The sequence below is a fragment of the Numenius arquata genome, chromosome 9, assembly GCF_964106895.1.
Source record: "Numenius arquata chromosome 9, bNumArq3.hap1.1, whole genome shotgun sequence".
Lineage (NCBI taxonomy): Eukaryota > Metazoa > Chordata > Aves > Charadriiformes > Scolopacidae > Numenius > Numenius arquata.
In genome coordinates, this window is record NC_133584.1 from 21,615,845 (window position 1) to 21,638,174 (window position 22,330).

At 38.0% G+C, this 22,330-nt stretch overlaps 1 protein-coding gene across 2 annotated transcripts in view; it reads right to left on the reverse strand.

The window, feature by feature from the left end:
- Positions 1-796: 796 nt before the first annotated feature.
- Positions 797-22,330, reverse strand: part of PXYLP1 (2-phosphoxylose phosphatase 1) — a 41,848-nt gene continuing 20,314 nt past the window's right edge. The window contains exons 2-5 of one of the 2 annotated variants that reach the window (XM_074153735.1): positions 18,403-18,564; positions 17,340-17,466; positions 5,658-5,797; positions 797-3,134 (exon numbers count right to left, since the gene is read on the reverse strand). In XM_074153735.1, coding sequence (XP_074009836.1) covers positions 2,203-3,134; positions 5,658-5,797; positions 17,340-17,466; positions 18,403-18,564 — 1,361 coding nt within the window. In that variant the 3' untranslated portion in view covers positions 797-2,202. The remainder of the gene's footprint in view (positions 3,135-5,657; positions 5,798-17,339; positions 17,467-18,402; positions 18,565-22,330) is intronic. The other variant, XM_074153734.1, reaches the window with a different exon arrangement.

Below are 22,330 nucleotides of genomic sequence, written 5' to 3' on the forward strand. Positions count from 1 at the left end.
CAATAACCTATAATATCTGGGATCCCAATGCTTCTTTGAGCCCAACAAATGAGAAATCCATCCAAATTCATATCTCCTCCCATTCACGGCTGCATCTCAAAACCCCCACAGCATACGCAGGGGATCTTTCTGCAAAAGGAAATTAAAACAAAACACTTCTATGGTCTGTCTTCAGAAGAAAATGCAAGATTAGATGCTATTCCTTGCACAGGCTTTTGAAGACACCAAGACTGGCATTTGCAGAAGCTGTCAAGGGTTCAAAGTTTCTAAATAACACACTTGAAACACCAATGATATGGTAATGTTTTCTGCACTTCAACATCATTCCTGCAAATGGTCACCAAGCAGCATCAAAGCTTCAACAGATAACATTCTGAAGAGCTACAGCTGCCTTTTGCAGATAGCTCAGCAGCTCTTTGGAGTATCTGGTACTAATGTTGGACAAACGGTCCAGTTCACATGGTTCATACAAAGCGAGCTCAGCTTTCAGATCCTCTCTTCCTGTTTGCCCTCCAGCACACAAACATTGATGATGACTAACAGAGCTAGTCTCTTAAAAAGAGAACCCTTTCCAGGAGTTACACATTTTAACATGGCACAAAAGCCCCAAATTTTCTGTCATAATTTCTGTGAAATGAAATGAAATTAAAACATTCATGAAATGCTTACCCGCTCCTTCTCGGACAGGGAACCAGAACACATTAAGTGCAGAAGCTACTAATAAAACTTAACAATACACACTTATCTTGTAACTGCAAGCAGCTAAGGAAGTCAGAATAAACATAACACACAAGTACAAAAAGAGTCCCCAAAATTTTATTTAAAGAAACATGTTCAAATGCAGCATTGAAAACAGAGAGAGAGTGGAACAGAGAACTTGGGCTGAGTTATGCTTTCTTTGATAAACTAGCACCATTGAATCACAAGTCACAGACTAAATTATTTCTAGAGGTGTAAAAAACCTCCACCATTATAAAATTTCTATGAATTCTATTAAAAATTGGTTCTCAATTTACTACTCCTAGAGAGATGAAAGCAGTTTGAAGTACAAGTTTTCATATCTACGCATTGTTACCCATAAAAGACAGTTTATTCTTAAGTCTAAACATCCTGATCAAGGGGAAAACATCTAAAAGTCAGCTTCACAAGTCTTTACAAACTAAACAAGTAAGAAAGATCTACTGTGTTATAAATAGACACAGTACAATATGTACAAGTCTGATCTTACAAAATAGGAGCTTCCTACTCCATAAAAATACTAACTCAACTACAAAATTTTCTTAGTGTTTAGTCAAGCTGTCTCAAGCAATCGCAATATCAAATTCCTAAAACACTGACTTGTTCCCTAGCACAGCAGCTCGAACATGTTCACAATGGGAAAGAGCCCAACACTTTACCATAAAACTGATTTCTACTCCTAATTTCCCACACAAGTTTAGTGGTAATGTTAGTGTTTGCTACCTATTTTAATGTCACAAGACCTTTACATACTTCTAGACTGTGTTTGAACTATTCAAAGTGCTGAAAGTGCGATCAAAGTATAGAGTTTTGTATCCATTTTCCAGTACACCCTTCTCTGGCACTGGCAATAATAGCCAAGTATTTATAGGTCTGTGAGGTCAAAAAGGCACACGCTCATGTGTACACACTGAGGGAAGCACACACAGATACACACATGCACTTTGCTTTAAAGACCTGCCCCTAAATATTAAAATGCTTCTTTTTCAGTAGGGAGCTTCGAGAATTCCTTACAAATGGTTTAATGCAGATGCCTGGAATTCATAAATAACTTGATACAAATTGCTTAAAATGACCGAGATGGTGGTGAAAAAAAAAATGGGTTTGGTTTTACTTATCGTATCCAAGTATTGCTCTGGAATACACAGAAACAAAGTCTATGCTCTCTCACTCTTTATCAAGCGACGTCCAGGTTACAGTAGCCCATGTGACTTATTTCATTACAGTTAACACAGCATATGTGAGCATACACATATACGTAACACTCCCTCAGTATTTCTTCTTCTATTGGAGACCATCTGCAGTCTGAAGGAAAATAAAACTATTTGAAGAATGTTTCAAGCAATATCCTTTTGTACTTACACATACAAGTACAAGAAATAACAAAACTGAACTGCGCCTCAACCAGAATACGGACTTTCACTGATAGGCAAATTAACATTGCTTCCTTTGCGCTTTCCTTCCCTACAGTGGTCTTCTACGACATGCATCATAGTAACTAGTGCTGTTAAAAACTAAGAACATATCTCTCTTGACAAAGTTAACAAATTTTTCTAGTGGGCACATTGGCTTGCTGGAACGTTTATAAAAATCCTTGCAAAACGAGGTCTGGAATGTGACATCGGCGCCGTTGTACAAGATACGGATAAAGTGTTCTTTGGGTCTCTTCCCATCCTGCCACAGCTCAAAAACTAATCTGGCAGCAAATCTTGGAAATCTGGCCTCTGTAATGCCCAAGGCACTAAGAACAGGTGACAGCGTGACATCATGTGCAGAGTAAAGAACAAATACTTCTTCTTTCTTGCCTTCTGCAATACGCTGCAGCCGATTCACAGTCTGGTTGAGGAGAGGATGAGTAGCCAATAGTGCATACAAGAAATAAAGTTTCTTTTCCTGTCTTTCCCTCTCATCCTCCAACTGATGCCTTTTGATTACTTTGAAGTGTTCCATACCAATGCAGCCAGTTTTGGTACAGGGAAAACTGACATTGTGGCAAAAATAGCACAAGAGAGAATCTATTGGGTTAGAAGCTCTCAACTGCCTGGTGGGAATGCCTACAATCTTTGCCATATCCACGTATATTTTCTCCAAATCACTGTTTTTCACCCGTAAGCTGTACTGTCTGCGCTGTTCCTCTTCCAGGTAATGGTTTCGCATTGGACAGTCACAGCTTCCGGAGCAAAAAATGGTGCTCCACTGATGCCTCATGTTAATCTTTTTCCAGTCAAAATCTGGCAAAAAAGCGTAGAGCAGCGCCAACGCGCTCTGCAGGGTTCGACTTTTTCCTGTTGTCTCCAAGTAGAGCTGTTTTGCTGTCCAGTCGCTCAGAAGCAGTTTATGTTTGTTTATATAAATTTCTCGTAATAGTTGTCCGTTTCGCAAGTGTTGTACAACCCCTGAAAGAGAATTTTTTAAGAAATTATACCACATGACTAGAATCTTCTTAGTTTTGCAGAAAAAAATACAGCTAGCAGTCTCACTGATAAACGAACAATTAGTTAAAAGGTTATTAACTTCAAAACTGAACTTCACCTATGCTTGACTGTTAGGAAAATTGCATGAAATACAAGATACCTGCTATTCTTCAGTATCTCTCAGATTCTAGGAGCTAAACTGAGATATAGATAGAAAAAAGCTGGTTCCTTAAAATTTGGTTAAAACCTTAGTGGTTTAATATTTGTTCTTTGGACTAGAGACACAGACTGAACGAGCCTAACACAACTATAAAAGTAAGATAGTTATGAAGATGGATCCAGACTGCACGTGAGTCACGTTTTCTGACAGGCAGCGAATGTTGTCCTCCCCACAAAATTATGGCAGCGGGTAAAACTACCAGCAGCCAGGAAAAGAATACACAGAACAAAAACTAGCATGTAAACTCACTAAACTGAGTGGTGAGGTGTGACGATTGCACCAAACTTCCCTCTCCACCTTCCTTCAGGGAGTACTCAAACTGCTTGATAATTCTGACACTAATGATCTGCCTTTTCCAGCTGGAAAGGAAGAGGGGCTGTATCCCTCTCACATGCCAAAACCTTCACTCCAGGCGTGAACCCTTTATGACTAGAACATCCATGTAACTTGCTACAGGCAATAGCAGCCCTGAACACTAGCTCAGTTACAAGCTGTGTGCAACAATGAATCCGGTCTCACACAAAACATGGTGTGTTAGGAAGAGTTCCTTGGGAACCTGACTAGATTTCCCCTGATGTCACTTTGCAAGATTTGACACTGGCCTAACACAAACCTTTCTTCTGACGGGATCCCAAAACATATGAAGAGTTGAGAGGCAATTTTTGGACTAAACCATACAGGAGATTCCCGGAAAGACAGTTGGCAAGAGCAAAATGGTGCTAATTCCCCAAGTCTTCAACACTCTTTTCATTCTCTCTAGTCAGTCTCCAAACCTACTGACTACCCAGATCCACTGCAATACACCCTTTCAGTCATTGGTACTTAAGATGAAAAGAGGAACACAGTAAAAGCAAGGGGTGGTAATAAAATGGAATGGATCAATGTTAAAATTTAAAAACACACAGGAGAACAAAAAATTATTATTAATGTGAATTTTCAATTTAAATTAATGAATGTTGAAATGAAAAATCCACATGTGACTAACCCTTTTCGCAATCACATTTCTACCCAGTTGTGCAAAAGTGTGTTTCCACATGTTTGTGGTAAAGTACTTCTGTATTTTTATTTTTGACCCACAGATATGAATACACACAGAAAAACAAATGCAAACAAACACACACAAGCTTCAGTTCATACAAGTTCAGCTGGCTGTTCTTGGTAGAAAACAAGCAATTCCAAGAGCTGTGGAATCTGTGAAAATCTGTTTCTTACAAATTGGCAACTTGTTTCTATGCTTCTGCCTTCTTACCTTTTGTTCCCCTCATATTTTCTCTTGCCTGCTGACAGCAGGCCCTGATCTTTTCCAAATGGCTGTTTGAGCACTGCTCTGATCCAGCACTACCTCCGTTTTCCCTCTCCAATCCCAAACCCTTCTCTCTTTCTGTTATTCCCAATGCCCCCAGCACCACAATACTCCCAGCTCTCCACACGCGTTCTTCTGCATAGTCAAATCCCTGACTGCAACACTTCCAGTTATCTCCCTGGTACAGATAAACTAGACAGCACGTTCGTTAGCAGAGTTCCACAGCCTTTCTCTCACTGTAGTATTGATGAAGTCTCAAAAGTTCATTTTTTAAAAAAGTTGCTTGGATTTTAATTGCTGATGTTTCCACCTTTTCTCCCAATAACTAGCTCAGCAGAACTGATAGACTGAGTAAGAAAATAAGCTTCATTTTCCTGTGGTGAAAATATACATAAATAAATATGCTGGCTTGGAACTGAGCTGGGGGAGCTGGGGGGAGGGAGGAAGCACCAAATGCATAAAGTTTTTCTATTTCCATAATACAAGCTTAAAATATGTCTGTTACATCTGAATCTCTTGCAGGGGACACAGTAGTTACACCACAGGTACAAACTGGTACCAAAGTGATTGTTCTTGAGTTGCAGGGCCACTTTGAACTACAAAGCAGTCAGTAACAGCACCAGGTCTTCCTCAGGAGGCATCGAGCAATGCCATTTTTCACAAAAGTGACAAAGAAATTTTGTGGTGTGCAGCCACATCAGGGAAAGGTGCTCTGACTCGTTACAAATAAAGTTAAAAGAGATGCCAAGTGTGATCAATCTGTAACAGAACTGGCAAGCATGGTTTCTAGAACTGTTACTGCTTTTACGGTACAGAGTCTAATAGTTTATTCATACCGCAGCATAACCTAGGCTATGACTAACATTATAAGCTTCCCATTAAAAAGCATATATTTCAATATAAAGAAAAATAAAAGCTTCCTTTTCATACAGACTATATTTAACGGAGCAGAGGAAAAGACAGAGGTGCTATGGAAACTTACCTGTCTGTGTCAGCTCCCCCATTTCACACAAAGAATGACTGGGGTAACGAGGCAGGCTGCTCAGGGAACCATCCATTTGGGCTGCAGAACCTTTGGACATGTGTTTAATGAACGCTTCAAGCTGAGGATGAGAAGGTTTCCTAGAGAGGTAAATCAAAATGTGAATATTCCAAAGGCATATGGGAAAACAGCTCAAGAGAGTCAAGTATTCTAAGTATGTCAGCTGAGAAATTTCATGGTGTGAGGTTATTTCCCACTGAGACAACATCTGCTCTTACTCAGGACTTTTGCAAGTATGCAAAAAAAATAAAATATCTAATTGCTTACTAACTACCAAAAAGCTACAGGGAGACTGCTGTCTTGTCACGTTAAAATTACGATACCTTTAGGTAAGTAATTTGGAAAGATTTCTTTGGGTTTTTTTTTAAACTCAGTTCCTAGTACTGTTGTGAATTTTAAAAAAAAAATCCTTACCAAAAATATACTCTCTCCAGTTTCTGAAGTACCATTGCACTTTGACACCACAGCCAAAGGCACTAACAACCTATAAAGGGGTTCAAATAACCCCTTAGTATTTTAAGTAGATGATCTTAAAGGAATGTTCAAGTTTTGTAATGTACAACACTGATTACAGTCTCGCCCTCCACTTCTAATTACTTCAGGCTTCAAATCAAATAGCACATGTAGCCTCAGTTATGCAGTACCCAAAGGTAGTATCAAGTGGTCTTGTTAAAATTGGAAGTAATTGTTTTGGGTATTGTACTAGTACCCAGGAAGAAAGAATCCAATGCTGCTGGATGCTTAAACAGATAAGATACCCCATAACGCCAGTAATTAATACAACTGGAAAAGAGATACACACAAAAAAGTCTAGGTTAACTCACTGAAACAGAATTCAAGTCCGTGAAAGAATGCTTAGACCCCCTAAACTGTTCTGCAAGTTTCAAATACACTACAGACTCAGTTCACTGTTGCACTGCTATGCTGAAAACCACCCATACAAAAGAGCCCACAAACAATGCAATCGAAAGGGATTCAAACCTTTAAAAAAAAAATAATAAAATGAAATCTGTGATCACACTTCTACAGCTGAAATAGAGTGCATAGGGATTTCTTCATTAAATGTCAGCCTTCAACAAGTGTCACACAGTCACCTCTACTTTTGTGCAGAACTAAATCAGAAACTGTCTGGCACCACAACTCTGCCCCAAATTGTTCTCATTTTAATAGGACTTTCAGCCTGAGTAAGGTAAATATTTTTTTTACGTTGCATACAAAAAAATTTAAAATATATATTTATATAAAGAAGATAAGCGTGGTCAGAGAACTTTTACAGAAGTCTGGGGTTTGTGTTTACTGTTCATATTTACACTTTGCTAAAACGATAAACTTTTGATACATAAAACCTCAAAGTCTAAAAAACTTCCAGAGTTGCAGGAACCACAAGAGGGAGCAATAACACTACTAAAGTATAAAGTAAGTGTTTGGAATCAAAGTTCACTAGGACAAAGACATTCATGCTTACACAGAAGAGCCAGCTGAGAAACTCTTAAATGAGAGAGCCCTGCTTACAGAGCTATGCTCACAGCACATGCAGGAGGTCTCATAAGAATCAGTGCCTCTTTCAACAAAAAGGTATCATATTATTTGATATAACTTGAATTTTCCAGTATTTACCTTCAGGGAAAAAAAATTAATCACAAAATCCAGGAGGAAAATGTTACAATAAATTACGGTACAACTCCCAGTAAGAAAAAACGCAAAATGAGACAAAAAGCAAAATGAGAAAAAATACTGGGGTTGATTTTTTTTTTTTTTAATGTTTACTTTAAATTGAAAGGTAAACCAGCTAATTTACAACATTCCAAATCCACAGCTGCTTCTATATATTATAATTTTAACAACACAAATGACGATGAATACTTGAGAAGCAAAGGCACATAAAAAAGGCTTTGTTCCTTTCTAAAGCAGCGGAGGCTTCCTGTTGCACTGAGCATCCATTAGAAAGCTCAATCCAGCTCCAGATGGGAATTTCAAACAGAACTTTTTGTACAGTTCACTGTTTTCACTGCCCAGCACTGCAAGCTAAAAATGGAAGCATTAAGTTGAGAAAATTAAATTAAACCCATTAACAAATAGCTTTTTAGGCTTATTAACAGACATAGCAGGCTGAACTACCAATTTCCTAAACTTTGCACTTAAACTCTAAACATGTCAATCATAATTTTCCTTAAACCCTGTTCACATAATTAGCAAGTTCTCCAAATACATGTGCAAGACAAATAAAAGAACTGCTTCTTTTGCTGCTTTGTTTAGAAAAATATGAATTCTAAGAGAATCAAACCTGTTTTGATAAAACTATCAGCAATCACTTGTGGGAAGGAAGGAAGAAAGCAAAGAAGAAAAGTATTTATCAGTGCTCTGCAAAAAGATTTATCTAAAAAATGGCAGGCAAGATAAACTAGCATTCAAGATAAAATGATAAAATGTACGATAATTGATAAAATTATATTCCAATGTATTTATACAGCTTTTCGTACACATATGTAGATGCAAGTTACTTAACTTTGGATACTATTTTTAAAGTGAGCACAAGTTAAGCATATGCTTAAGTGAATTTTGAAATGACTGTTAAGACATATTTCTAAATATAAAGTCAAAGCTTACTACTTGTTAAATATATTCCGGGGAAGAAAAAAATGAAAATCAACCAATAGAGGTCAGAGCTGTTCTGCCTGAAGGGGACAGACATCTCAGGCTACAATCTGCTTGGATCCTGAATGTAACCCTCATGTATGTAACCAAATTCTGAACATATCAGCAATTCTCCTGATTAACCCCGTACAACTGAGCAAATAAAACCTCATTTTTCTCAACAGCAAAATTTACAGCACCACTCAGGCTACTGGCTAACAAATGACTCTCCTGCCCCACCCTAAGATTTCTCTTTTATTTAGAATATGAATCCTCCTGTTGAATTGGCCAATTTACAGATGCCGCAGGAGATGGAGTATCCAGGCAACACAGCTAAGGCTGCCGGGACTGTTTGAGCAGGAAGCAAAGAAAATTACTCAGTTGTATAGATGAAAAGACTGAAATACCCTTAAAATTTAATTTCCATAAAAGTAACCAGAAACTAAAGACATACCCTTCTGTAATTTGCTGGACATCACGACAGTTAACTACCACATTTGGGAAATGTATTTATACAATAAATATTTCAAATTTTGTCAGAACATGGAACAGCTTTTCAGCTAATACCACCAGGAATAACCATACTTCTTCCGAAGTTTGAACATTTATTTCCCATTTCAATGTCTCTTAATTTGCCTTTTAAGGATTTTATTTTTGTAAAATAAAATAAATTTTACCTGTTACAAAATTGAGGATGGTTCTCTTCCCTCAAACAAGGAATTCAGCATGTCGTCTTGTTATTTACAAACCAAACACTTGGGGTAACAGATCCCAGATTTAATAGTGTAGGTTTTATACACTAGCATTAAAATGGACATTTAAATCCTTATTCATCATTAAAATATCTTATTTGTAAAGGTCTTAAAAAGCTTTAATACTGAAATGTCATCTCTTTATTGCTACACTGTAACCAGCTACATGGAAAGAAATCATACTGTGAAACTATTTGAACTGCCCATGTACTTCTGCCAGCAACTGAGCTGACATCCTTCAATAAAAATTTCTTTTTTCCTTGAGGAGTTTAGATACAAAAATGTAGCGGTTTTTTGTTTGTGGGGTTATTTTTATGAGAAGAAAACACTAACTTGCTGGTTGTTCTGTATTAGCACAAAGTGAGAAATACAGTACCAGAGTGAGCATATGCACACGACATCTCAGGAAATCTGCTGACAGATTTTGGATGGTTCAGGTCTAACCGCACAATACACTGTGTCAGAAACATGCATGAAAATACATTTATTACATCTATTATATATGTGCTATATATAGTTTTATTAAATATAACTCATGCTGCTCAACATTAAGTTCAAACATACTACATAGCAAAGCCTCAGATCTTGCAATCTTTGCACAGAAACCTTGGTAGAGGAGGTGTTTGCACCACACACCCACGACACTAACTAATGTCAAGACTTCAAGGTCAGTATTTAGAAACTGCTACAGGAGACAGCGGGGCTTTCTGCCCCCAGACAAAGTGATGCTCAGACAATTTGAGTGCATGGAAGCCTCTTTTGGTAAGAAGATAGCCCTTTGACCTAATTGCCTTTGTTGAAACAAAATGAAAAATAATAATAGTAGTAGTAGTAATAATAATAATAATAATAATGAAGAATCACAACATGAAGACCACTGCTAGACTTGATAGTTAGTTCACAGACCAGGAAGAAAGTCATCCTTGCTTCTCGGGGCTACTTGTCTCAGGACCACTCAGGAAAATATTGCTATTGATTTATATTGTCTACTTGTGAAACCTTTTCTTCCCTAGTGATCCTTGTGAGCAGAAACTGTTTTTATTAAAGAATTAAAACATAAATAGAAATGAGACCTAGAGCAGAGTTTTGCTCCTCCTTTAGAACTAAGCTGCAAATAGGACCCAACAAGGTCAATTTTGGTAAAAATTCCCTACCCCTCAATCCTTACGTTTATTAATTTTAGGACTGCTTCTGATCAAAATTAATTCCTTGACAAGAACAGGTCGAGATTCCTTTAACATTCTTTCCTATGAAAGCTATTGGACCCCTGAACTATTGCCTTATTTCTACTGTGTATACTGTAAAATGAAGTACGTTGTAGCCTTGTTTCTTCAACAAACCTGATGGTCAACAAACCACAGCATTCACTGTCCTCTGACTTGTTAAACGAGTCGAGCCACCTACAAGTTTCAGGCTACGTATCTAGAAAAATTGCAAAGTTCATCCAATTAAGATGAAGTACAGTGCTTAAGAAACAGATGTGGAAAGACATTATCTTGACAAGACTACATGCAACTACAGTTTATTTAATAATTTACATGTTGATAAAAATTCTAAAGTGGCATAAATAACTACCATCACCACCATATAAGATGCTACAGACAACAACAAAAAAATGTTGGTCAAGGTTATGATTAAAAGAGAAACTGTAATAGAATAAATACTTTCATTATTGAAATCAGTTACTAAGAGTCATTTACTTAAAAGCTAAAACTGAATAGTTAAGTAGAAAACTAACAGCAGATTACGGGTGCTTCACAGAATTAAAGGAGGGGTAAACTTTTTATTTTTACCTCTGTTACTGCACAGAGCTGTGCTCTCACAGCACTATAGAGTTCTGCAGGAAATCTATATGCCTCAGGAAAGAACATGGAGGTGGACATTGATACAAGTGAGATATTGATTTATTTCTTTTTTCTTCCCAAACCTTATTTATCTATGCAAATGTCCCTTTTGTTAGCAAATGCAGAATTTGCAAAAGCCAAGAGGACCAAACTTCTCACAAGGAACTGCAGAACCCCCCGTGTGTCACTTGGTGAGTAAAGGTGACCATGCCAGGCACACGCCAAGCTTCTGACAAATCAACATTACCTTTTTGTAATTGTATCATAGCAGATTCTGTCTGCTAACTGTACCAAAAGCAAGTCCCTTTTCCCCTTACTTAAAATGCAAAAAATGATTTATAACTTCAAGCAAAAATAACGTGTTTTCTGTAAAGTTTAAGTGGACAAAGAATGTATTAGATCAAAGGACTACACTGTTTCGTTTTTAGAAGGCAAATGAATGGCAAGAGCCAAGGAAAACAATAGATTATTGTAGTTTACAAAAAAGATCTTTAAGACAGCATTAGTACTGGTTGGGCTTATTTATTCATAAAAGTCTTATAGCCTTTACATTTTTATAACAAACTCTATAGTGATCCAGTCTACTTCACTGCTCTTCTGAGTCTTTAGAGAAGTCAGAAGGGGCTCCAGGAGACCTTTCTTCACCTACTTCTGGTCTGGATCATGCTTTGACCTCGCTCCAAGTCAAATCAACACCTCCTTTACCTCACAATATGATATTTGCCTCTCCCACACTTTTCTCTCTCATTTTTCTGGCAGTTTCAAGACATGTATATCGAACCTAAAATTCAAATATTTGTTACTAAGCTTTTTATGATTAACGTCAACACCTCTAAAAATGCCCTAAAGCGTACGCTAATTAACCTAGCATACTATCAAATTATAGCAGTCTTCTGAAATCATTTTAGCATCTTCCAAAAAGCTTTTCTTCTCTGTCTTGCAAACAAAGTCAAAGAAGAAAGATTGCAATTTTTTTTTTATTTTTTGACACTATAAATACAAAGACAAAAAGAAGCAGGAGATTAATTTATTCCCCCATAAGCAAACACTACAATGAAAGGATTTTCATAACATCATTCAATTAATTTTCTTGAGGGAAAAAAGTATATATTATTCAGCTCCCTTTGGAAATTTGCTTCCAGAACAATGAAAATAATAATATTAATTGAAGTTTGAGATGGAAGAAATCTCCAAAGCATTTAATCCATTTGCTTATATTCATTCCACACTTATATGTCACAATCCATAATTCACAAAACCGAAGCGTGACCTCAAGGCTATTTTGCATACCCATTAGAAGTCCATGGGGCTGTAGCATAATCTGCTTAATTAATGTATTCCATCAGCTGAATGCCAAGTCAAATAAAGAACAGACTGAGTATGAGCAGCATACTTATCTGAAACTAAAGTCCAGAAAGCTTCAACAAGCCAGACTTTCAATCAGACATCTCAACTTAATTATACAGCATCAAGAAACCTTCAGTTCAAAGGTAGCAATTACATACCTTGTAATACTCTCAATATAAATACTTTTACAATCAAGCACCAAATTTACATCACAAAGGAATATAAGCCTGACAGCCAAAAGCAGCAAATAGCTTCCTGATGTTAAAGTAATAAATCTTCCATTCAAAACAATGGCAGAAACATAACAATTCTAGCTCATTTCAGAAAGGTCAGCTTAAACACATCTGGACAAAGTGGTACAGAGCCAACTCCTTTAATCTTTCTGCTGCCCTTTCAAAGTTGGCTAGGAAATTCTATTTTACATAAATTTAGTTCTCAAGCAGACAAGATCTTTTTGGTTCTCCGCTCATTTTTAGTGGCTGTGAATGGTAGCGGACGTATCATCTATACGTTATAATGCATCATAAATCAGTAACAGCCAGGGGCAGATAGACTGCTGGCCTCCTCACACCCTGACACCATCCCCTCTTAACTGCTTGACTTGGTCATTCTGTTGGCAGCGTCAAAAGCTGCACTACTTGCTTGCCTTTTACGGATAACATTCCTGACTCCGGGACCTTCACCTCGTATTCCTTGCCTGAAACTGAAGTGGAAATATCTATAAAGGCTTCTCTGACAAACACAAAACTGAGGTCTCATGTGGCACTGTATTGAGAAATACAGCTACTCATCCAACTTTGTCACTTGCAGTTAACATCTTTGCATAAGGTTCTCTCACATACACTCTAATGTGACAGACATTGCACAAGATCAGAAGATCAGAGCCTTTAACAACTCCAAAAAGAATCTGGATCATGTTTCTTTACTTAGTATTTCATGCTGAAAATGATCTCACCCCTTAAAGGCAGGTCATTAAAAATGTTATCATAGCTATTAGAAAATGATTCATTTTTCATCTTGTTAGAGAAATTAATTGCCCACTCAACTCTATGGCAGAGAGATCTGGAGTTTGCTCTCCTGTCTGCAGTCTCAGGGCTGCACATCTGATTTCAGGAAGCCAGTGGGTTTGCAACAGGCACAAAACGTTGTTGGGGCTGGGCACCTCTCAGAGAATTCAAACTTCTCTTGGAGGATGTCAGATAAGACCACTGAATGCCACTTCTTGCCAAAACAAGCATTTTGGTGGAAGTTGAAGTATGAATAAAGAAAAGAAGCCGCCAACACGACAGCAGAGGAAAGTTGGGGTTTTTTTTAAAAAAAAAAACAAAAAACAAACACAACCCTGCACTATGTAAAATGTCCCAGACCACTATCACTTATGAAACTTGTTCAGTATAGTCAGAAAATCAGTTGGTTTGGGTTGCGTTCACAGACAGGAATTCCAAAACAGTAGATTCCTGTCAAAAAAGGAGGATGTGGTTTTGCTCAATTCCTGATTTTGATACTTGTACTAAGCAGCTAAGAAAGATGTAAGTACATATATACACTCTAAAACCAGTGAAATCAGAACCTATTTGAATCTGCTAAATTCAATGTCATGTTCACCATAAAAAGCAGATTCCTCATGTCTATTTTGCTTTCCATTTTACTTTTAAAAATATATATGTACATTTTTGTATGTATACTTGTATATATTCTAGATAAAATATATACATGTGGAATATCCCATTTTTCTTCTGTTTAGAGGGAAAAAGAACTGTAATTTTTCCTCTGTTTGAATCGTCATACAAAACATAGGCAGATAGATAAGGCAGCCTGAATATAACTTAGGAGCTCCTAAGTCTGTTTGCTACAAACAGGTAGGCACACAGAAGGGCTAAAACTGATGACGGTTTCAGACTTCCATAGGGTTACTCCAACCACCGGAGCAGCAGCTCCATTCAGCAATAACAGTTGCTTTTGAATATCTCATGCCAGAATAGCGTTACAACACTGACTGCAACTGAAGACAGCATCACAAAAACCTTGCAAATTTCAGGACATCTACTAATAACAAGGGCAATTTCTTTTATGCAAATACCTGACAAGAAAAGCAACACTGGCTGGATGGTCACACTCAAAGAGTTGCAGTCAATGGCTCAATGTCCAAGCAGCAACGACCAGTGACAAATAGCATTCCTCAGGGGTCAGTACTGGGACCAGCGCTGTTTAACATCTTTGTTGGCAACATGGACACTGGGATTAAGCGCACCTTCAGCAAGTTTGCTGACGACACTAAGCTGTGTGGACCAGTCGACACACTGGAGGGAAGGGATGCCATCCAGAAGGACCTGGACAGCCGTGAGAGGTGGGCTCAAGTGAACCCCATGAAGTTCAACAAGGCCAAGTGCAAGGTCCTGCACATAGATCATGGCAATCCCATGCAAAAATACAGGCTGCGTGGAGAATGGATTGAGAGCAGCCCTGAGGAGAAGGAGCTGGGAGTGTTCATGGATGAGAAGGTCAACATGAGCCAACAACGTGCACGTGCAGCCCAGAAAGCCAACAGCATCCTGGGCTGCATCAAAAGAAGCATGGCCAGCAGGTCGAGGGAGGTGATTCTGCCTCTCTACTCTGCTCTGGTGAGACCCCACCTGGAGTACTGCATCCAGCTCTGGGGCCCTCAGCACAGGAAAAACAGCTTCGTGTCCATAATAAGATATGACATGGACCTGTTGGAGCAAGTCCAGAGGAGGGCCACAAAGATGATCAGAGGGCTGGAGCACCTCTCCTATGAGAACAGGCTGAGAGAGTTGCGGTTGTTCAGCCTGGAGAAGGGAAGGCTCCAGGGAGACCTTACAGCAGCCTTCCAGAATTTAAAGGGGGCCTACAGGAAAGATGGGGAGGGACTCTTTATCAGGGACTGTAGCGATGGGACAAGAGGTAATGGTTTTAAAAAGAAAGAGGGGAGATTTAGATTAGATGTTAGGAAGAAATTCTATACTCTGAGGGTAGTGAGACACTGGCACAAGCTGCTCCAGGAAGTTGTGGACACCCTATCCCTGGAAGTGTTCAAGACCAGGCTAGATGGGGCTTTGAGCAACCTGGTTTAGTGGTAAGTGTCCCTGCCCATGGCAGGGGGGTTGGAACTAGATGATCTTTAAAGTCCCGTTCCACCCAAACCATTCTATGAGTCTATGAAAATATTTCAGCTTTCTTCAGAGAAAGATCCAATTTGCTGATCATTTTCTGCCAGCCTTTTTGTCCACTAGCGTATGCATCTAGTTAGCAAGCCTCTTTAATCAAGCTTTCCATCACCTTTACAAATATGATATGAAGCTATACTTAATAATTAGTTTCAGGTATTCTTTCATATCACTTCAGTGTATTTTAGCACTGTGCTCTATTATTACTGCATTTGGGTTTTAATATACTTGAGCCAGAAATTGACACAGGACTAGATACGAAAATTGGTTCGCTTTTCTAAATGGAACTGCCATAGACTAGCTAGTCACAAACCTAAGGGTGTACCATAATCCTGCTCCTCCTTCAGAGAGATTCTTCTGTTAAAAGCCCACTAAGGAAAAGCTGAAAGAACAGAGTATTTCAGATATAACACATAAAATAATAAATGCTGTTGACAACAGGAAGCTACTAAAATTTTAAGGAACACGGCCCATGAATCTATCAAAACAAGAAATGCACATTTGATATATCTACGTCAGGAATGCACTTTCACTGTGCCATTAACACTTTCAGCATGACACAGTAAAGCCACTTCTGAATAATTCTACACCAGAAAAGCAAGAACATGATCGCTTTGAAGACAGATTCCACGCTATTTTGGAAAAAGGTATTTATGGTGCATCTACACTGCTCTGTAGATCAGGAGACCCACTGTGCCTTTTTTCCCCAAGTAATGAATGCAGGTACACAAAGCAGATGCAGCCCCCACTCACTGAAACCTCCACACCTGACACTGTTGAGTGGGAAGCAGTATAAAGCTGTAGATTTGTCTAGGGGTTTTGCTAACACATCTGATACAGTTATGAGAAAAATATAAAGAAAAACTAAGTATTCAGTAGGTTCACTGGAAAGTACTCTGTTAGAAAAAAATAAGTAATACCACAGGATCCTACTTAAAAGGGAAAAAAAAAAACCCAGATGTAATCAAGAAACCTAGGACAAAGGTTGGCGATTTACATCTCACTGTTTATTTCTACACTATAATTCATCTTTATCAATGAGTAAACTCTAAACAAGAAAAAAAGGTTCTTCCACAAGGAAGAGAAGCAATTCAGACTACATCTACAGCTCAAACTGGTTCAGGTGTGAAAATGAGCATCAGCAAACTACAAAGCCATGATGTTGGACAGAAGCACACTATACTGAAACAGAAAGGTAAATGATGTTTTAATGGCAGTCAGACATAAATAACTTACGTGTGACAGTTTTAAACAGCGAGCAGTAACTACAGGAAAAGGGTAGTTTTCAAGTAGCAAACAGTACACTTTCTGTTTAACTTGGACTTTAATATTTAAAACCCTTTTCTTTCCCCCCCTTTAAAAGTACTTTGATACAAATCATTAATTTAAGGAAGTTCTGATAACTTCTATTTCTGAAAAATCAAAAATAATAATATAAACCACAAAAATTTCCCTACAGCAGTGAACAACTGGGATCTTTTTGTATTCACACAAAAGGAAGCATGATTAGCTGAAATGGAAGAGACACTCTCAAACACTGCACTCATATTTTCAAAATGTGTAGAAGTTTATCTAAGAAGAATGGTAACCTAAATATTCAGCTAAATAGTTTTTGCTATTTTAGCAGAAATACCAATAATTTCATCTGGTCTGAACTGGTAGCAAGTAATAGTTTCTGTTTCAAATGAAATATCGTACACCACTGCTATAGCATTGTTGTGGTTTTTTTTAGTCTACCACAACACACAAACATCACAAGTCACAACGTCCTCCAAGTTGCACAAATTGTTTCCTGAAGAGGAACAAAATAATTATCGTGAAAAACACACACTTAGTAATGATAAAGGCCAAGAATTTTACCTGCTAGGCAGCAACATACAGTCAATGTCAGGTCTCTTTGTCTTGGGAATGGCATATAGTGGATACCTATCGCCATGCCGAATCAACACTTGGACTGACACTAGCTTAAAATAATGAGGTGCATGACCTAAAGAGAAGGGGAAGGGAGGGGAGAAAAAAAAAAATGTAAAAAGTGAATGTTACGCAAAACCTTCCCCTTGTGCACTTTTTCCTTTTAGAAAAAAAAAAGCAGGTATAATTGGCTTAATAGCTTTGGTGCTGTAGTGAAAGAAAATCTCCATAAGAAACTATAGCTTACTGTCCCAAGAAAGATTTCACTTTAAATTGCAAGACAACTTATTCAAGACTCAGGTTCTTAGCACATTCTTCATAGTACATCTAAAGTCCGACAACCACACAAGTCAGTATTCAAGCACTGATCTCTGCCAACACAGTAAGGCTACTATACTCTTTATGATGCCCCTCTTTCAGATCTCTATCATAATGACAGTTTGCAACGTGCCTAATTTGAAGGGGTTTTTATATACTAGTTTGTGATTTATTTTTTATGCATTATTGGGAAACGCTAATGAGGGAATTTATTCAGGCTAACTTGCTGCTGCAGCCACTACAGGGTGAAGAATGCAAACATGTCTTCTACCTGACTATGTCTAATGGTTTGAAAGCTCCAAAATTAATAACTTGCAGTTGGGGTTTGGTTTTTTTTCAGAATTCCAAGTCAACTGTTTTTCAGATGTTAATAATGTAATTTGCGATGTAGCTCAGAATAAGCATTATAATTCAAATATTAAATATCTGTATCATTCCCACCCCTTTCACCTTTTAGGCCTCCAGTTGACCATTAACTAGAAGCAGAATAATTTCCAAAAAAACGAAGAGAGAGATAGGACATAAAGGGAAAGAAAGAACAGCATATTTTGAATGATTTAACACAATTCAGCAACCAGCTGGCATTTGCTCTGCGTTCTCCAAACACCAAAGAACAAATGCACAAAGTTATGGTTTCCAACGACAGCAAATAGAAGCAATCAACTAAACTGTCATTTGCATTCCCAGAGCTTACCTTCCATGCTGCGTTCAGCAATGGTGGGAATATTGCAGTAAATATGAGCTTCATAAACAGGATCTATTGCAGGAGGCTCAGTCAACAAATCAGGCATTATTCTCTTTCGGCTTTTAGGATTCAGACCATCTTCCCTGATGGGGTTTACTGGGATTAGATGCACTGAAAGATACAAAACATAGAGCATAAACATTTAGGAGGGTTTAAGGACATATAGGACTACGATTTTTTTTTTTCTCTTTAAAAAAAAAAAAAGTAATTATGCACAAAGTCTATGGTTCCCATGAAAGGATGCCACTTTATAGTTTAAATCTTTGTTCTGAATTTTTCATGACTTAGTCAAGAAAGCAAGCCTGGAGAGCTCTTAGCAAAGGCAATTCTTGGCTAAGACTACAGAAATACATCTGGATGTAGAACAACTCTTCCTTTTGCACTCTTCTTGAAGCTGCTTTTTCTGTCAGTCTCTTAAGAAGCTCCACGAGCATGAATAGGAAGAAAAGGGCCATAACAGGCCTCTGTCTCTCATCATTTCAACTTAAAAACTGACACTGAAGGAGATCAGCAAGAGACACAGCACACTTATGATGGTACTACAAACCATTGGGAAAACAAAGTACTCAAGATTGAAGGGGCTGGGCTGGATCGTCCATCATTTTCCCTAATAATCCCCATCCTTACATGGCTACCTTGCCAGCCTTACATAGTCTGACTCACCTACAGAAAATGCACAAAAATATATTTGTTAAAATGTAACAGACTACCACAAAAAATGTTAAACACAAAGAAATGCAATTAATGTTTACACACAGCAGTAAAATTAACAGAAATACCACCACTAGTCTTCTGACACGTAGAAGCATGCTGAAGCATTTCTGAATTTAAGGCAAGAATTATGTTGACATCTTTTTACCTTGTCTTGATGTGAAAGCACTAGTTAATTTATGAGCCTTACAAGACTACACTTGTAAGAACAAATGCCCACATTTTTTTTTCCTATTAGTACCTTCTGGTATTTGAACGGGGCAGATTCAAAGGTGAAAACGAGGAGGAAAAGTGTTTGTATTTTTACCCCTATTAGCCTTCTGTGGTGAGAGGAGAAAAAGAAAAAAAAAAAGAGAAAGAAAAGACGAGAGAACAAATTTTGAAGCAGAATTTTATTAATTCTTCTGGGTCATTTCCTCAGTTACATCTTGACTCCCAAACCTAATTTTAAAAGCTAATTTTTTACCGCAATAGAGTTGTGCGGACAAAGAAAACCAATGAAGACAGCAAACTGAAGTGAAACACACAAAGGTTTTAACAGCACACAGCCGTTAATGTAACACAGACTCTTCATTCTTAAACTACAATACACTACTTTGAATATTTTAATGTGGTTTCTCTTTGCCTGCCAAAACCAAAATTCAAGCATTTTCCATACCCTTGCTAGTGCTGTTGACACGGGTAACCACCCGCGAAGTGCAGCAGCTTGAAACTCCTCCTTAAGCTGTTTCAGATTTTGCATTTGACTACCCACAGGACTGTGCTTGGTAAGAATATTAACTGTAATTTTGACTTCGGCCACTTCAACTGCAGAGCTCAGCTGCCATTCCAGCATGTATTTATCAGGTTCATTTTGTAGCTCCTTCCATGCTAAGACTCACGTTACTGTGAGACATTGCAAACCACCGGCCAAGGAACTCTGGCAGTAAGACAGAGCCTTGGCAATATCTATCAGAGGTTGGCAAATCTGGCTTGAAGGGGGCTTGCAGCAAATTTGTATTTGGGGTATAAATCCCAAACCTAAGAATGTGTTTACAACAGTTGCTGCAAATAAACAGCATTACCAGACAGCAGTTGCCTAAAGAGTGTAAATGGGAAGCTATAGCAGTTATGTTATACTGGTCAAGCTTCCTACCCAGAAAAGGTCAGGAGCAAAAAATTATTAAAAGAAAGCTGAAAGTTGTTAAGAGCAACGCACAACATCGCTACTGCTCACCTAATGTCACAAAAAAAGTACAGAGCTGCATCAAGTCCTCCTGGAGGTAACGTAACTCCATTCAGCTTTGATCTGTGACTGTTTCAGAAGACAGGGGAAAACATACCTCAATAGCAACAGCTTCGAACTCTGGTGCTAAAATTTGGTTGGGAGATTTAAAAGCAAAATAAAGAACCTAATTATTTATATAAGGCAGTTTTAACTACAAAAAACCCTGAACATATCACATTTTTGCACTGAGACTATTAACTACAGCAGTCAACAGATGCATACATTAACTTATTAAGATCAAGTGCCTGTGGTTCATGAGGCCAAATATTTTGTTTGCAGATATCAAGTCTCATTTCTAATCAAACTAGTTGAATAAATACTTAACACTGCCAGACAAATTTAAGAATAAGGAAAGGCACCAAATCTTAAAGAGAAAAATCTATTCTATTTAAAATATTAAAAATAAATTTGAATATTAAAAGTAGTACCCACAGGATTATCAGATTACATGTTTGAAGTTTAAAAGGCCACTGACAAAACACCCTTAAAAGAGACTCTTAAATCAACCCAGCAGTTACGGGTGCAACATAAGACCATTTTGTGGACTGGAAATGGACTCAGAGATTAGGAATAACTAGGAATAACAATAGTTCATGTCAATTATTTAAAAAAAAAAAGTTTACTAAAAAATATCCTATTCTAAGTGCTGCTCCTAACAATATTTATTAATTACTTAGTAATAGCTTATAGCTAATAAGCTTGGCTTATACCAGGGAAGAAGGGGAGACACAGCATTTCCCCACTGAACTATCACCCTGTCAGCTTCCAAGTATCTCAGGTGAGGACTGGTCTAAAGGAGCTTCTAACTTTGAACCCACCTGGGGCATAACCACCTTGTCTGGATTTCTGAGCATATTTAAGCATCCTGATCTAGTGAAAAATGTCCCTGCCCATGGCAGGAAAATTGGACTAGATTACCTTTAAAAGGTCCCTTTAACATAAACCATTTTATGTTTTGACTTAAATGATTCAAATTGTTTGCAGGTTTGAAAAAGAAAATTATCAAGAAGGTAAAAAACTCCTAAAAGTCACCTAAATAAACACTGTCATAACAAGTAGTATTTACATAGAGCACATTTGAAATAACACATACTGGGGAGGAAAAAAAAAAAAAAAAAGAAAAACCAAACAACCAAAACTACCTACGCAAATACCTGCGTCTTCCATTTAACTATGTTAACTATGTTAAATGGGAAAAGAAAAAAAAAAAAAAAAAAAATCATATCTGGGGACCAATCTAGGCTGTCCACTGGAAATTTCCACAAAATGTATACACATAAAAATAGCAAACACTTCAGAAAAAAAAAGACCAAGTACAGATGAATTCTCATTGGAAAGCTGCCTTCTGTTTGCTCAGCCTTATCAGCACGGTGACCCTGAAGGGCCCACCCAGCAAGGCTGGTCCTTCTCTCCCCTTGTTAAAGCTCTGCACAAGCAGGAACAACCCTGCAGTTTCAGAGCTTTGGGAAGAGGACCCCAAATAATGCAGCCTCTCTTCGTACTACTGGCTGGTCCAAAGAATGACAGAGGTATTTTCCACACTGGCAGCTAAAGTCTCAGTTGTCTCTCAACGCTTTTCTCGTCTTCTGCCATTCCCTGGACATGGTTAGTGCCTTACGTATTTATGATGTTTTCTCCTTTCTCCCTCCCTTTTTATTTCAAGTACGTGGGCATCAAGCTCCCTTGCTGTCCTGCTTCTGAGCTGCTGACTCCTCCTTTGCATGCCTCATCCTCTCCAGTTCCCTAAGGCACAGAAGGCTCGGTTTGTTCCTCCATTTTGGTACCCCTTATACCACATTGAGACGTTATTTAAAGCTCTTTGAAGAGCAGACTGTCTCTAGTGAAAGTTCTCTTCTGCAGTCTCAATCCCACCTTTGTCTCCCAAGTGGGCTTTCTGGC